Source organism: Tenebrio molitor, chromosome 3 (assembly GCF_963966145.1).
Source record: "Tenebrio molitor chromosome 3, icTenMoli1.1, whole genome shotgun sequence".
Taxonomy (NCBI): domain Eukaryota; kingdom Metazoa; phylum Arthropoda; class Insecta; order Coleoptera; family Tenebrionidae; genus Tenebrio; species Tenebrio molitor.
The window spans coordinates 16,924,651-16,939,500 of NC_091048.1; the positions used below are offsets into that span (position 1 = coordinate 16,924,651).

General features: G+C 34.2%; 1 protein-coding gene across 1 annotated transcript; it reads left to right on the forward strand.

Annotated features, from left to right (window-relative positions):
• The first annotated feature begins 8,105 nt into the window (after window positions 1–8,105).
• Window positions 8,106–11,908, forward strand: LOC138126451 (uncharacterized). Its single transcript, XM_069042225.1, has 5 exons — window positions 8,106–10,267; window positions 10,338–10,622; window positions 10,675–10,882; window positions 10,937–11,295; window positions 11,356–11,908. Exons 1-5 carry the CDS (start codon window positions 10,154–10,156, stop codon window positions 11,842–11,844), a joined length of 1,455 nt encoding a protein of 484 aa, XP_068898326.1. The 5' UTR covers window positions 8,106–10,153; the 3' UTR covers window positions 11,845–11,908.
• The last annotated feature ends 2,942 nt before the right edge of the window (window positions 11,909–14,850 follow it).

Genomic DNA, 14,850 nt, shown 5'->3' on the forward strand with positions numbered 1-14,850 from the left:
TGGGGTTGTTTACATGATGACAAACAGTCCGGGAAGCCACCTTTAACAACTAGATATTACAAAAACGTAGTAACGTCTTGACGTCATCGATATGTAATGACGTACACGCATTGCTTCGTGATTCTGACTATAACAGTGCAGTAATGTAAAGTTGCGCCACACACGACACACGTTTTCGATGTTTTTGTTTTCGCAGCCGTTCTTGACCGTACAATGAGGGACATGGAATCCTGGGCAGTCTGTTATTGTCATTTCAAAAAGTGTCAATGTAAATGCACCTTTACCGTCATTATAACTGATATTTTCAAAAAAACTGTCAACTTGGTTATGAGTAGCTAAGGTATGGTTTAGAAATTTTGACAACTGAATGACACATCTGCCCAGTTTTCCGTGTCCCCAATAGTACATATTTTCAAATATACGGTATATTTAATTCACATTAAGATTTAGCCAAATCAAATGATGATTTGCGACTACGCTTCTGTTGTTCCTGATCGAGTGCTAAATTTAACAGCTATCAACAATTAATACTTAATTTAGCAAGCCTCTTACAGTTAGTCCCAAAGCCAATAACTTTTCAGATTCGATCCTATAATCGTAATCTGGAATTGTCTCTTATTGAATAGATTAAATCACTGGATTAGAATCTATTTTGTTGGGATTTAAAGTCCAATTTCCTGACATCTGTGATAAATGTGGGTAACGTACTAAAACGATCTGTCATTTTAGCATCCTGTCTCGAGAAGTGTTAATACCGTTATTGTTTCCATTGCACTGACATGTATCCATTAAAAACTGCATTATCACATAGTGAATTTAAAATTTAAAGCAAAAAAAAATTTTTTTGTTTGTTTTTGTTGAATAGTGTACGGAGATAGTTCATCATTTTTTGTTCCTAGTAGAAGTAGAAGGCTGGGAGAATTTAATGAATTTCATTTCTCAAAGTAAGACTAATATATTTGGTATAACGATTCTGAAGAAGAAATACAAATTTTAAAAATAAATTAAACTCACAAAATAAAAGTAAGTGCTTAAAATTTATCAAACGTTTTAAAAATAGAAATACAGGTGATTGTAAATGATTGAGGACGTTTTGAATCTGGTCCCACAGTTTTTAGATATTCCAAAAATCCGACATGAATGAACAAAATTAGAGTAGTCGTACATAAATAACCTGAGCTAAACGTCTGTGTAGTAGAAAATGACAAAATAATTTCGAGTTTTGAAATTTACTACCCAAAAATTACCAATCATAATCAAGACGGTGATCATAGTGACAATAAAGTATGGCTTACAATTTTTTTTGAAGTGACAGAAATTGACGGCCAAAATTTTTTGGCAGCCATAGTAATATCTGTTCACGTTGGAAAGAACATCAGTGGTGCAAATAACTGACCTGTTACTATGACAATTGACAACTCATATGAAAGTTAATGCCAAATATGTGCCATTTGCACCACTCATGTTCATTCTAACGTGAACAGATCGATCGATCGATCGTGGTTCCTAGGGGAGTGTTTGAGAGTTAGATTTGAGTTGGCAACCTGGTTTTCACAAAATTTGTGAAGGTAATTCAAGCAAATTTAAATAGTTAACATAATATTTATATTTAAATTCACTCTAAAAACATTTTGTTAATGAGCAATTTTATTTAAACGCAGATAATGATAATTTTGACAATAAAAGTGCAGCGAATTATCAATCCAAAAACGCCCCTAGGAACCAGGATGGAGCCAACTCTCTTTAATATACTAACTTTAAGACAAACTACGAGGTTGTGGGACAACGTAGAAGACCAAAAGCAGTTAAAAAAAATTTTACCTCAAAAATTAAATGTCAATTTATTTTTTGACAGAATTTTTTAAATATTTTTTCAGAGTTCTACATGAAACCAGTAGCTCGCGGTTAAAGTTTGGCAGGCATTTACCCTGTATAGTTACTTTGGTGTCCTTGATATTTTTTCTAGATCTAAATTCTGATCTTATTTCAAACTTTACGGCTGATGGCGAAATTGTCTTGAACTTCTTACCGAATGGAATTGAAACATTAAAAAAATACAGGAGGAATAAAAACTAGATGTTTATAAATTGATGTTCACATAGTCTAAACCGAACCAAATCAATTCGAATCAAAATAATTCGGCTGGTTCGTTCGATTGAGCGAATACTACAGTAATGTCAACAAGAAACTTCCTAGGATTTAGGGATATTCGTTTTTATAGGTTGCCTAAATTTGGTTAGGTTGGAGGAGGCTATGTGGTTTCTGGTGACAAACAAAAGATATCGTACCCAATACAAAAATGTAAGGGAGCGAATTCATTCTAACAGTTTTTGCAAATGGCTAATTTCTCGCTAGCTGATAATAATGTTTTTTCGTTTCACAATCTTGCGAACAGAATCTCTCAATTGATAGTAACCAACCTTAGACATTCAAAATTACTTTTGAAAATTCTAGTTACATACAACATGAAAAACGTAATTTCGCTAAAAGTTGGAATCTTAGGGAATAAGTTCTTGTTGACATTACTATACATACCAAATCACTATAAATGTTTGTGATTTTCTTTGTTAGGTAGGCTATGTATTTTAAGTTTTATATGTGTATACTTGATTTTCAAATTCTTATGACAAACGAAAAGTCAAATTAAACAAAGCCGTTTTATCATGATTTAGTTTTTACTACGGGCTATTTATTGCAATGTGTTATTTTCGGAATGAATTGCAAAATGAAAATTAATTCCCGTTAGTAAAACTTGTTTTCACCATTATATCATAAAATTGTATTTGCAATGAGGACTGTTGACAATAACACTAATTTTCCGAAACCTTAACACGAATCAGGAGATGACATACCTATTGACAATAACAAGTCTTGTAAGTTGCTTGGGAATCCCAACTTACTAAATCTGCTTCAATAAAAAATGTTTTCGTCATTGTCAATAAAGTAATTAATTTTATAACTTTTTTAAGACATATGCAAAATTTGTCAGAAAAAGTTTTAAAGATATAATTATCAACTTGAAACAGGCAAGTCCATTTATAATTTAGTTGGATGAACGTCGGGACTGTTAAAGTTTTTGGAGATCAAAATGTTGGACTGACGACTATTTACCGAATAATAAAGAAATGTGAAGAAAGCCTGTAGTATCCATGAATTAGCCAAAAATTGGAAGACCTAACTTTTGGGCTCAAACGAAATTAATAGCCCTATTCAAAATACATATTTAAACACGATTTGAATGTCGCATCGCAAATTAGAGCACCGATTTGAAATTTCGCACATACCTACTCGTAATTTTGCACAGGATTTTGGCGAAAAATTATTTAAACAATGAACAAAAAGGAAGTACACAGTCGGCCCAACTTGAGAGAATTCCCAGGTGCTGCAGAGCTTTAAGGCGTCGATATTTTACTGCCACAGGTTCAGATGTGAAGGGTAATGACGGTTTTACCCTTGGAAATAGTTATTTTTCTACAAACACTAGTAAAATGTACATTTTTAACACGGCGTACATGCATTAAAAATTTAGTTTTTTTCCTACCTACCTACAATCGAGGAAAACAGGCAACAGTCCATGACTCAATGCTCTTCTGCGTCCTGCTTTCAATTATATTTTTAACATAACCTCATTCTTAAGTGTTTTTAATGGTGTTTGTACTGTTTGTAGAAAAAATAGTGTATGATATTCATGTGAAAAGTGATTTTATTTTGTTCGAAGGGTTTCTCCACTCGCTGCGCTCCTTCCGAAATCTTCCCTTCTCTCAAAATAAAATCTTACTTTTAACACTTACCTATATCATAAATAACTATTATTGTATAAGTGTTTTGGATAGCATTTTATCGTCGCAAGAATGTTTAGAACGCACGAGCGACTAAAACACCAATGCAATACATATAACGTTTTATCCACAATCACAAGCCCAAATTATTATTTAAAATATCACAAAGAATGTCCCTTCTGAAGCTCGGTGAAACTTACAGTAACGAATGGGAATCTGTGTGTTATTTCACTTATCTAGTAGTTATTATTAAATATTCTGGCCAATCTTGTTTCATGTTTTTGTGCAAAAATAACTAAGGACTTCTTAACTAAAAATAACAATAATCTTGTACCTAAAGATGAGAACTCTCCAAAGGTTTCTGAGATGCGAGCTATTGAAAAATGTTACGTAAATTTCGCTAGAAAAGTTTACAATTATTGTTGGGAAGCCCAAAATGAGACAAGTTCGAACTAAATTAGGCACAATTAAAGAAAATGATCCTCGGTATGCTGTCAGTGTTGTAAAATTAACTATTTATTATTTTAAGATGTAGGAACTGAAGAACCACTTGTGTTGTTGTACCTATCAATAAACATTTTCCTAATGTTTCTTTAAGAGCTCTAACTTTATTGCTAAAACTTACGAGTATGTTACACATCAGTAGTCAAGTGTGCGTCGGGCGACAAAGTACTTTGTCGATTCAATTTGGATTTAGTTCAGTACCTATCAGACATTATTAAATTTACAAGTATCAGCATCAGAATGAAAAGGTCCTTCATCAACACGTGTTATCTTAGCAGAAGTCGTTACAGTTAGTTAATGCATCCACACATTTTGCAGTAAGTTGCCATAATTATAAACTATGTACCTATATCATTCATGTCCATCTCGTCACGGTGACACAAAAATTCTGCACAATATCGTAAATCAATATAAATTACGAGCCTTTACAAATGTTGTCTTTTAAACTATTATTCAAAAACTTGGATCTGAACAATTCGAGTACACTGTCAACTGCTTTTAGTACAAGGTCATTATAAATAATTGTCCCATCGCAGTTGGCGTTGAAAACCCACACAAATTTTGGATGTGCATAAGTTTGGAAAAAAAATGTGGGATATCCTCAACACAAAACAATTCTGCGTAAATGACTTTTGAGGGTGAAATAAAAAGGATGGAAATTATCCCATATCCTTGTATTTTCGACGCCTATAAATAGGGAAAATTTGTCCGAATTTGTTGACCTCATTAGCAATCATTGTTACATCAACTCTATAATAAAGTCGTAGGTGCAAGCACAATGCTTTGTACATGTTTCTATGGATATTATCGAAAGAAATAATGTCAAAGTTTGGGACTGACGGGCACCTTTTACCTTTTATTATTATTCTTGCTAAACTACCAGGATAATCAAGTAATCACCTTTAACTCAGCAGCGTACTAGCAACTGTGACCAAATTTTGAATCATTTGTATCTCGAAAACGAAAGAACTTTCATAAGAAAACATTTTTGTCTGTGACTTCTTCTCATCATCACCAATTACCGGTTTTTTTCCAAACTTATTTCAGAATCACCCTTATAAACTTCACAGCTAAGCTCCACCTACAGGTCCTTGTCGCTTGATTTTCATTCTACGTGACTAAATTCTTTTAAATGTTACGCCACTGATGGGTCTTGCGTTTCTGTATCTCCATTTTTCCATAGTGTGAAACCTTCTTACGAGATATAGGTTAGAATTAACGTCAAAATTCAATGACATGACAATGTACAATTGCGACCATCCAAAAGTAAATGTTTTTTTAAATATAGTTTGATTTTTACTTTACGTCCTAAAATGTCACAGTTTGACACTAGCGTTAAAAAAATTATTGAAAGTATTTTTTAAAGGCCACGACATCTCACTCCGATTAGGCAGCTAGGGCTATTGCAAAGCTAGAAGAAAACTGGTCGTTGGCTGCTGTGACGAGAGAATTACATTGCAGTAAGACTTGCATCTTCCTGCTGCACGAACGCCAATGAATACAGCCTAATTTAATCTAACGAAAAATACGGAAATTTTCGCAAGCTATCGTTCACTTTTGGATGGCCGCGATTGTACCAACAAAGCCAAAAAAAAATAAATAAATAAAAAGCAAATTTCAACCAAAAAGTAAAATTCTGATTTTTATACTGATCTACCCCTCCTATAATTATTTACGAAATCAGCGGAAAAAAATACCAATTAAATTTTTTAGTAACACGATATTGTTTTTTTTTCGTCATAGATACACATTATGAAAAACAACTCATAACTCCCTTGGGATATTTCAAATTTTTTCGCCCACCGCACTGTTTACAACTAACTCATGAGAACAAAACTATAGCAACCATATATTCACGCAATCTTCCCTGCAAAATATTTTTAAGAAAGTTTTAACTTTTAAAGCTATACTAAATTTCACAGAAAATTCTGTAAAAATGACAAAGACAGACTATGATCCTGATCGTTCATTGGTCCTGATCGAGGGTCTCTCTCATTTTCTAACAAATTTTCTACAAAATTTAGCATCGTGTCAAACTAGCTTAAGGACAGACACTTTGATATCTCCCTTAATGCATAAATATCTATTATTTATGACCTGCTACTTGTGCTGTCATAAATTTAGGTGATAATGGAAACTGTCAATTTTATGGCAAACGGTCGGCTACTAGGGAATGATCCTTTTGTTGACAAATTATACCATTTTACCATAAATCACGCGTCTGGTTTGCGTTTAAATAAAAAAGCGAATTATTTAGTCAATCAAGTCAAAATTTGTAATTGTGCCACCAGGGTTTGATGCGCTAGCAGATTCATTTGGGGTAAAAGCTTTATAGGTAAATTAACAGTTAATATCAGAAAACTAACAAAAGTGTTACGGCCTTATTTATTAACCAAAATTTTTTTAAAAATTCTCAAATATATCAATATATTATCTTATCAATAATTAGTTAGGTATATAAAATATCGCCAATTTTAATTAATTAGAAGTCGCGATTTCTCGCTTGCGCGTATGCGATACCCGACACTCTACATAGAGGATCATTATAAATGATTGTATACTCCGTACGGTGACAGATTGCACGTTTTTGAATTCTAGTTCCAAAACATAACGCAGTGAAAAATACTAAACTCTCCATCTCAATTGTTTCACGTTATGTAGAAAACCGTTGCAACCTTGCAGATTAATTCCCGCCATGCTTGTTTCTGTGTCTGTCTTCTGTCAAAAAACGTGCAATCTATCAGAGTACGGAGTATACCATCGTAGTAGGCGTTGGCGAGCGTTGGTGGCTAAATTGAATGTGCCGCAAGCTTGATAACATGAGTGAGCCTAGCATGGCCAATAGATGGCGCTACTGGCGGTAGTGGAAATCTGTCTACTAGTTTGTCTAACGTTGCGAAGCAGGCGGCACATCCAAAATTTGTGTGGGTTTTCAACGCCAACTGCGATGGGACAATCATTTATAATGACCTGTATAACAAATAAAAATATCTATTCTTGTCAGACGTAATGATTTATTTTCCATTATTATTCTTAATTTGCCACTGTTGAGGTTTGGGGAGGCACTGCTCCTGTCTGTGCCCGCTGACACCAGCCCTCGAGCCCTCCCTCCATATTAGTATTATCAAGTGTAAGATTCTAAGATTTATAAATTATTTATATGTACGAGTATTATGTATAGTATTTTCAGATAAGAATATTTCATCTTATTCATTGAAATGATAAAAAAATCTCAAAGATATTGTACGATTATGATTATATTTTAAATAGTACTCAAAATGCTAAAATTAAATTTCTTTGCAGTGTTTCTTAGAATGTACCTAACTATGTAGTTGTAACTAGTTTGCCTACCCAACTTCTGTAAAAGTTCATTCTTGATTTTTTTTTGCATTTAGATACAGGATGTCTCGTAAGTAAACGGAAATCTCTTGAGGAATGACAGAAACGACCTCAGTAATTAATATCCTGTTGTTTTTTTCTTCTTCGAGTTCTTCGTTTAAGAGGTAAAAATGTATAAAGTCACCCAATGAGGAGTTCTTTACAAGTTGATAAAAATTTTAGAATCAAGTTATGACATAAAATTTTGACAAATGTGACATTCTAATTCAGCGTCGTTACAAGAAGGAAAACTATTGAAAAAAGAAATAATTTATTTAAAATGAAAATTACTAGTAAACAACAAACTTAGTCTAAGTACCCGCCATTTTGTTGTAAACAGGCTTGAGCACGACGAATTAAAAATGTCTCTACTAAATGGAATATCTCTTGATTACTTTTAATTTAGTTAGAAGCTATTTGAATTTTATGCTATAAATCTTGTTCATTATTGGATGGGGTTTCATAACCCAATGATTTTACATGGCCCCGATAGTAGAAATCAAGAGGGTTGAGGTCCGGAGACCGTGGTGGCCAAGCTATGGGACCAACAAACGCTGATGATGAACTTCTCTAACCACGTGAGGGTTAATGTAAGCCCAATAGTGCATATTTCCTAAATTTAATACTCCGTTGCGAGAAAGTTAGACTCGTCTGTGAAAAGTATAATTTCAATAAATGCATTCTTGTGCACTCATTTGTAATAACCACTCGCAAAAATTATATAGTCGTGGGTAATCTTCCGGGAGTAAGTTCTGCGTTCGTACATAATGATATGGATGCATTTGTTCTCAATTCAAAATTCTCCAAACTGTGCCTTTTGAAGCTCGGACTTGTCGAACGATCTGTCTGACACTTCTGCGTGAAGCGCACCAGATCTAAACCTTGTTTATCAAACTCACCATTGTCCAATCTAGGTTTTCCCATATCAATGCTACTAACATTCAAATGACCAAATTCCCTCAATTTCCGGTCGATCCTCGCAAAAACGCTTCTGTGTGGGATGCGTCTATTCGGAAACATTTCTCGATAAATACCTACTTTCTCGCTGCAGCCAAACTGTTTGTATGCACCTCACCGCCTATCGCTATACTCTTGTATAGTGCATTCATTTTAAATGTTGGGTTTTGTAGTAAAACTTGCCTGCTTTGACAACATGCTCGTCATTTTGGTGTAAGTCTGAAGATTGGCAAAGAAAGGTTTGGAGAAAAATGTGTTTAGAGTTTTTCAATTATTGTGTCTTTTAAGATGTTTGGATCAAAATTTAGAAATAATTAACGCGTTGCGATATACTTGTAGAAAAAAACTTTGTCATCATGTAGAAATATCGATATCTCTTTAGAATTGAAAATTAAAGATGTTATTTACGCACAAAAAATGGATGCTTTCTCGTATACATTTTTTCGGTACTGATAGAGTCTTAAAGCAAAAAAAAATGTGAAAATGAAGAAAGGGGGGCCGAAGACCGACACTTATTCCGGACGCTATAACTATTACGCCGCCCCCGGTCTACAGGAAGGTTTCTTCGGGCTTCGCCTCGTTTCCCGAAGGAAAATAATTTTTAAAGAGAAAATGGCCCGATGAGGAGATTTTCTTCTGACGGGAATTCGAGTCTAGAATTTGGGGTATGTACCACTTATAGTCCTACAGAAACTCTAGTGGAATTCGTCTTTGGTTGTAAATTTGTTTGTTACTTGAAAAATAGAATTTTATGCTGCAGCAATAATCCTACTGATAAATGCTAATGAGTAGGGCCCGGATTTTAGGCAAAATGGACTATTTTTATTTTTTAAGGCACATGTATGAAACTTGTCTATAAATGATTTCTGGCTTAATTAGAGTAATTAGAGCCATATTTGATTCTGCCTATTCGGCCTAAAATGCCCTTTAAATACCTATTTTACCTTTTAACTGCCTGAACATGCCTAAAATGACCAAAAATCAATTTCATTCTGGGAAGTTTACGGTATTGAAAATGTAAAAGTGGTACCTCAATAAAATTTACAATGCTTTATGATTTTAAAATTTAAGGAGATGTAATTACTGAAATGTACAAAGTGCAGTACAATACAGGAATTACTTTTTCGCTTTTACGGTTGGGACCATGATGTCAGCGGTAAATACTCCGACAATACCTAAGTACCACAAACCATTAGACTGGACTGGCATAAATTACAGAGTTTATCTGTTTGCCTCTGTTCGAAGGGGTGCAGGTATACGCGGTCTAATGTTTTCTGATACTTAGGTATTGTTAGAAGCTTTAACGTTTATAAAATGGTCCTTGCCATAAAAACGAAAATTAAAATCCCGAAGTGAAACAATAAGAGAAACCTTAAGGGTGTCATTTTCTAAAAATTTAAGAAATATAAAATTAACCATCTCCTCTGAAATTTGGTGGGAGACGTAAATATAAGCATTACAAATTTGTCATTTCTCGTTTACTTTATCTCCGTGCAGTGGTCGTGTTTCTTGTGAACCTGTTTAAAGTGAACATAATGCCGAAACAAAAAATTAGTTTACGCGAAAAAATATTACAGTGGACAAGCAAGAAAGATTTATATGAAATAAAATCAACCCGAGAAATGTTTTGTAAAGCTTGTGGTAAACTGGTAAGTTAAGCATAATTAAAAATATGTCATTTTATATTTTTTACTTATTTGAAAATTTTATTTTTTGTAGTTTATATGCGAAAAAAAATGTCACTTGCAACAGCATGAGCAAACGGCCATCCATAAAGAGAACATTATGACACCGCTTCGGCAAACGTTGCTGACACAGAACTTGGAGGAATCGGCAAATAGTACATTCAATATGGAACTTTGTAACGTCTTTTTAGCTGCCAATATACCATGGCACAAACTACAAAATCCTGCGTTTCAGAATTTTCTGACAAAATATTGTGGTAGAAAAATTCCGGATGAGTCTACTTTACGGAAAAATTATTTACCAAAATGCTACAAAGATGTATGAACATACTATCTTTTAATATTTAATTTAAAATTATTTTCACTTTTAGACTATTGACCGCATTCGGAATGAGCTGGATCCTTTTAACATATGGGTTTCAGTTGACGAAACAACAGATGCACTTGGGCGATATGTGGCGAATTGTCTGGTTGGGAAACTTTCAGAAGATGAACCTGGAAAATCTTATCTTTTGGCGTCTAAACAATTAGAAAGAACAAATCATGAGACAATAGCTAGATTCGTAAATCAATCTTTAGGTAAGGGTTTTTCACTTTTTTAAATTTATTTTGATTTAAAATTTCTATGCGTAGAAATCTTGTGGAGTACCAGAGTTGTTGCTGAAAAGTTTCTTTTGTTTGTAACGGATGGAGCACCATATATGATAAAATCTGGTAGACACCTTAAGGTGTTTTATCCAAAAATTGTGCATGTCACATGCTTAGCGCATGCTTTAAATCTAGTGGCTGAAAAAATTCGCTATCAATATGAAGATGTGGATAATTTAATTTCGAACGTGAAAAAAATTTTCGTTAAGGCACCTTTGAGAGTTGAAATGTACAAAGAAAAACTAAAAGAAATGCCACTGCCTCCACAGCCAATTTTAACACGATGGGGAACATGGCTTCAGGCTGCTATGTTTTACAGCGAACACTTTGATTCCATTAAAGAAGTAAGTATATAAAAGATAAGCAAATTAATTGATTGTTAAACTGTTTTTAACTACTCACAGGTTGTCATGTCCTTTGATGGAAGTTCTGCTGTTGCTATTCAAAAAGCACAGTCTATAATGAAGAAACCCGGAATAAAAAACCAATTAATTTATGTTCGCAGTAATTTTAAAATAATCTGCGAAAGTATTACTCAATTGGAAAAAAATGGGTTACCTTTAACCGATTCAATCAAAATTGTTGAAAACGTATTTACCTCCCTAAAAAAATCTCCAGGCCCTGTAGCAGCAGTAGCATTAAAAAAACTTGAAGATGTTACTGAAAAAAATCCTGGATACAAATTTCTTCTAGAATTGGCAAGAATTTTTAGAGGTGAAGATGTGCCGGAACATGACACCAAAATGGAAGAAATTTATTACAAATTTGCGCCCATTACCTCTTGCGAGGTAGAAAGAAGTTTTTCAAAATATAAGTCCATTTTGGTGGATAACCGACAATGTTTTAAAGTAGAAAATTTAGAGCAATATCTTGTATGCAATGTAAATACGTAACAATGTAAATAACTAACAAACTTGTAGTATTGTATATTAATTAATAAAAAATAATTAGTAAATATCTTGTTGTGTGTACCTACTTAAAACTTTAAAAACACATTTTTTAATTTAATTAACCACAACTTTAAGGACCTAGTATGGCTTATTTTCAGTTTTTAAGGGACTATTTGCAGTAGTTTAAGGGACTATTTTAGGCACCTATTTCCGACTTTTTAATTGCCTAAAATCCGGGCCCTACTAATGAGGGTTGTCAGTTTGGGGTTCGCAATGTTAGCTTCAGGCAGGGATGTTCCAGGTATATAGCGTAAAACGAAGCATTTTTGGACAAACTGCCAGCTGTGGTGTCGTCCTTGAACAATTATATCGAACGCCACTGAATAAATGTCATGTTTGACAAATTTAAATTGACTTTAGCAAAAAGGTAATGTGATACATCGTTTTAAATTAATTCGATTACTGCTTCGTAATTGGGCAATCTTAAGCTGAGTGTCCACTTGAGAGAATTTTGCGAGAGTTACTCTCGATAGCTACTCTCAACTATGTGTCCATTTGAGAGAATTTTGACTATCCGAGAGTAGCAATGGAACTGTCGGAGTGCTTTTTCTTCGAGAGTTCTGTCAGAGCCGTGGCCACTGTTGAATTTTGTCCACGCTAGTGAGAGTATAATTAGTATTACCTACTAAAATCCTGAATGGTATACAAATGTCATTTTTCTTATTGTTGTGCTTGTAATTAAGATGGATGTGAAAAAAATTGCAGCTGCAATTGTTATATACAGAGTGTAACAGAAATAAGTACATTAATTTTAACTGATAATAAAATTCATCAAGAGTAACAACTTTTCTAAAGAAAATTTTTTCGTAAATGTTCTCGTTAATGAGTTAAAATTGTTTAAAAGTTTCCAAAAATTTCGCTACCCGCCACTGGAGACCAGAAGTGACTACAAATGTGACGACCGTTTCTAAGCATTTCTACGAAATCAAAATACTGTCCATTATTAGAACCTGTGCTTCGAAGGTTTACACAAGGGCGTCGTTAATTTATGGGGGGGAAAATGCTAAACAAAATTGCCGATTTGGAAAAAATGGTACATAGAAAAATTGTTCATCATGAGGAGTTCTGTTACTGGTTAAAATTAATGTACTTATTTCTGTTACACCCTGTATAAAATCTTGAAAAAAAGAGACAAAAAAGTAAAAAGAAGCTGCTGGGTCAAACCATGGATTATGCGTAGATCAGAACTGGGTGCATGTGCGACGCTGACGAAAGAACTTGAAATAGAGGGTGCTCAGCAATTTCGCAGCTTTGTTTTTTTTTTTTCGCGATTTCTGTATTCTTTACTTTTATGGTCCCATAAAACGGACTTCTCTTCATATTTTTCGATTAAATCTATCGTTTGGTCTTTTGACCACTCTTTTTTTATTACTATTAGAAGAAGCCATATTTAAAAACTGCCAAACAACTCTCACACAGTTCGAGGCGCGTTGGTAATTGGCGAGTAACTATCAAGACGAATGAATTAAGTGTGTCCACATGAAAACAGGTCTCGATATGTTCACTGTCCGAGAGTTGGTAGGCAATCTCCAATAGTTACTCTCAGAAGTGTGTCCACCAGAGAGAAATGCTCTCGATAGTTACTCTCGCGATCATTTCTCTCAAATGAACACTTATATACCATTAGAGTCTTCTAGCTCTTAAACGAAGAACCCGAAGAAGAAAAAAACAACAGGATACTGTATATTGTTAACTGATGTCGTTTCTGTCATTCCTCAAGAGATTGCTGTTTACTTACGGGACTTACTGTAGTTACAACACGACAATTATTATGCATGTAGGTACTTTAAAAAACAAGTAGCATTTCAAGGATTTTTGTGTTCCTAACGTACAACGGTACAACTGCACTTAATTCAAATTAAAAGTTACAATAAACAATATACTATTTAAAAAATGGATGAAGAACAACTTTTTCGTAAAATGGAATCCGGTATTGCTTTAAAACTAATTCTAGGAATATAAAAGAGAATGAATGAAATCGTTCGTGTAACTAGATAGTGTTATGAATTTTCATCAGGTTTGAGTATACAGGTTAGCCCACAACTGCCTCCCCAACGGAAATGTGCTAGTGGTACAGTTGTCCCAGAGCTGCAGGAATTTTATGGCAAGGCAATAGTTCTTATTACGTCTATTGAGATGCCAATAAGGGACTTAAGCAGACCCCTGTCAATCATCACTTTCGTTCTGTACCTGTCAGTTTACAGGGTAGTATTTGAATGAATTTACGATTGGGGGTTGTAGCTGTGGTTTAAACCTATTGTCGGTGTCGTTAACTTTTATACAATGGTACCCTGCCATAAAATTGCTGCAGCTCTGGGACAACTATAACAATGGAAATGCCGTAAATGCAGAAAAAAGTAGGTCTTTTGTTCTTCGTTTGGTAGATATAGAGGTTTCAAAGTGACCAATCCCTGAAGCTCTCGCTCAGGTGTAGTGCTTACAGTAAAAGTGTTGCTAAGGAATGAAAAATAATTCTAGTGCACATTTTTTTGGTGAACGAACCTTTTGATGCTGACAGCTATTTGGTTAGGTTCACTGATACTAACAGACATGACTAAAACCCGAAATTGAAACTTACTGTTTTCTGCCACACTAAAAAGGAATAAAACTGAAAAGCTACTACATATTTTATGGTTGTACCTACGAGTCGATTTTAAGTTGGAAGGTCGGAATTTCATCTAATTATAAACGAATAATCGACGAATCAAAAATACCAACAACGACAACCGGATCAAATAAAATTAAAAGAGATGCTCGAAAATTCCCCCGTTCATTTGGGCTCTTCTGATTAAAGTGGTGTGCGAATTATTTATCATGTCAGGGGTAATCGCTTACAAACCTCCTGCAATCGGTCTCTTAATTCAGCTTCTGTATTAATTGGTTCCCTGTAAACTATGTTTTTTACATAGCCCCAAAGAAAGAAGTCAAGCGGGGTAGCCAGTGATGCGG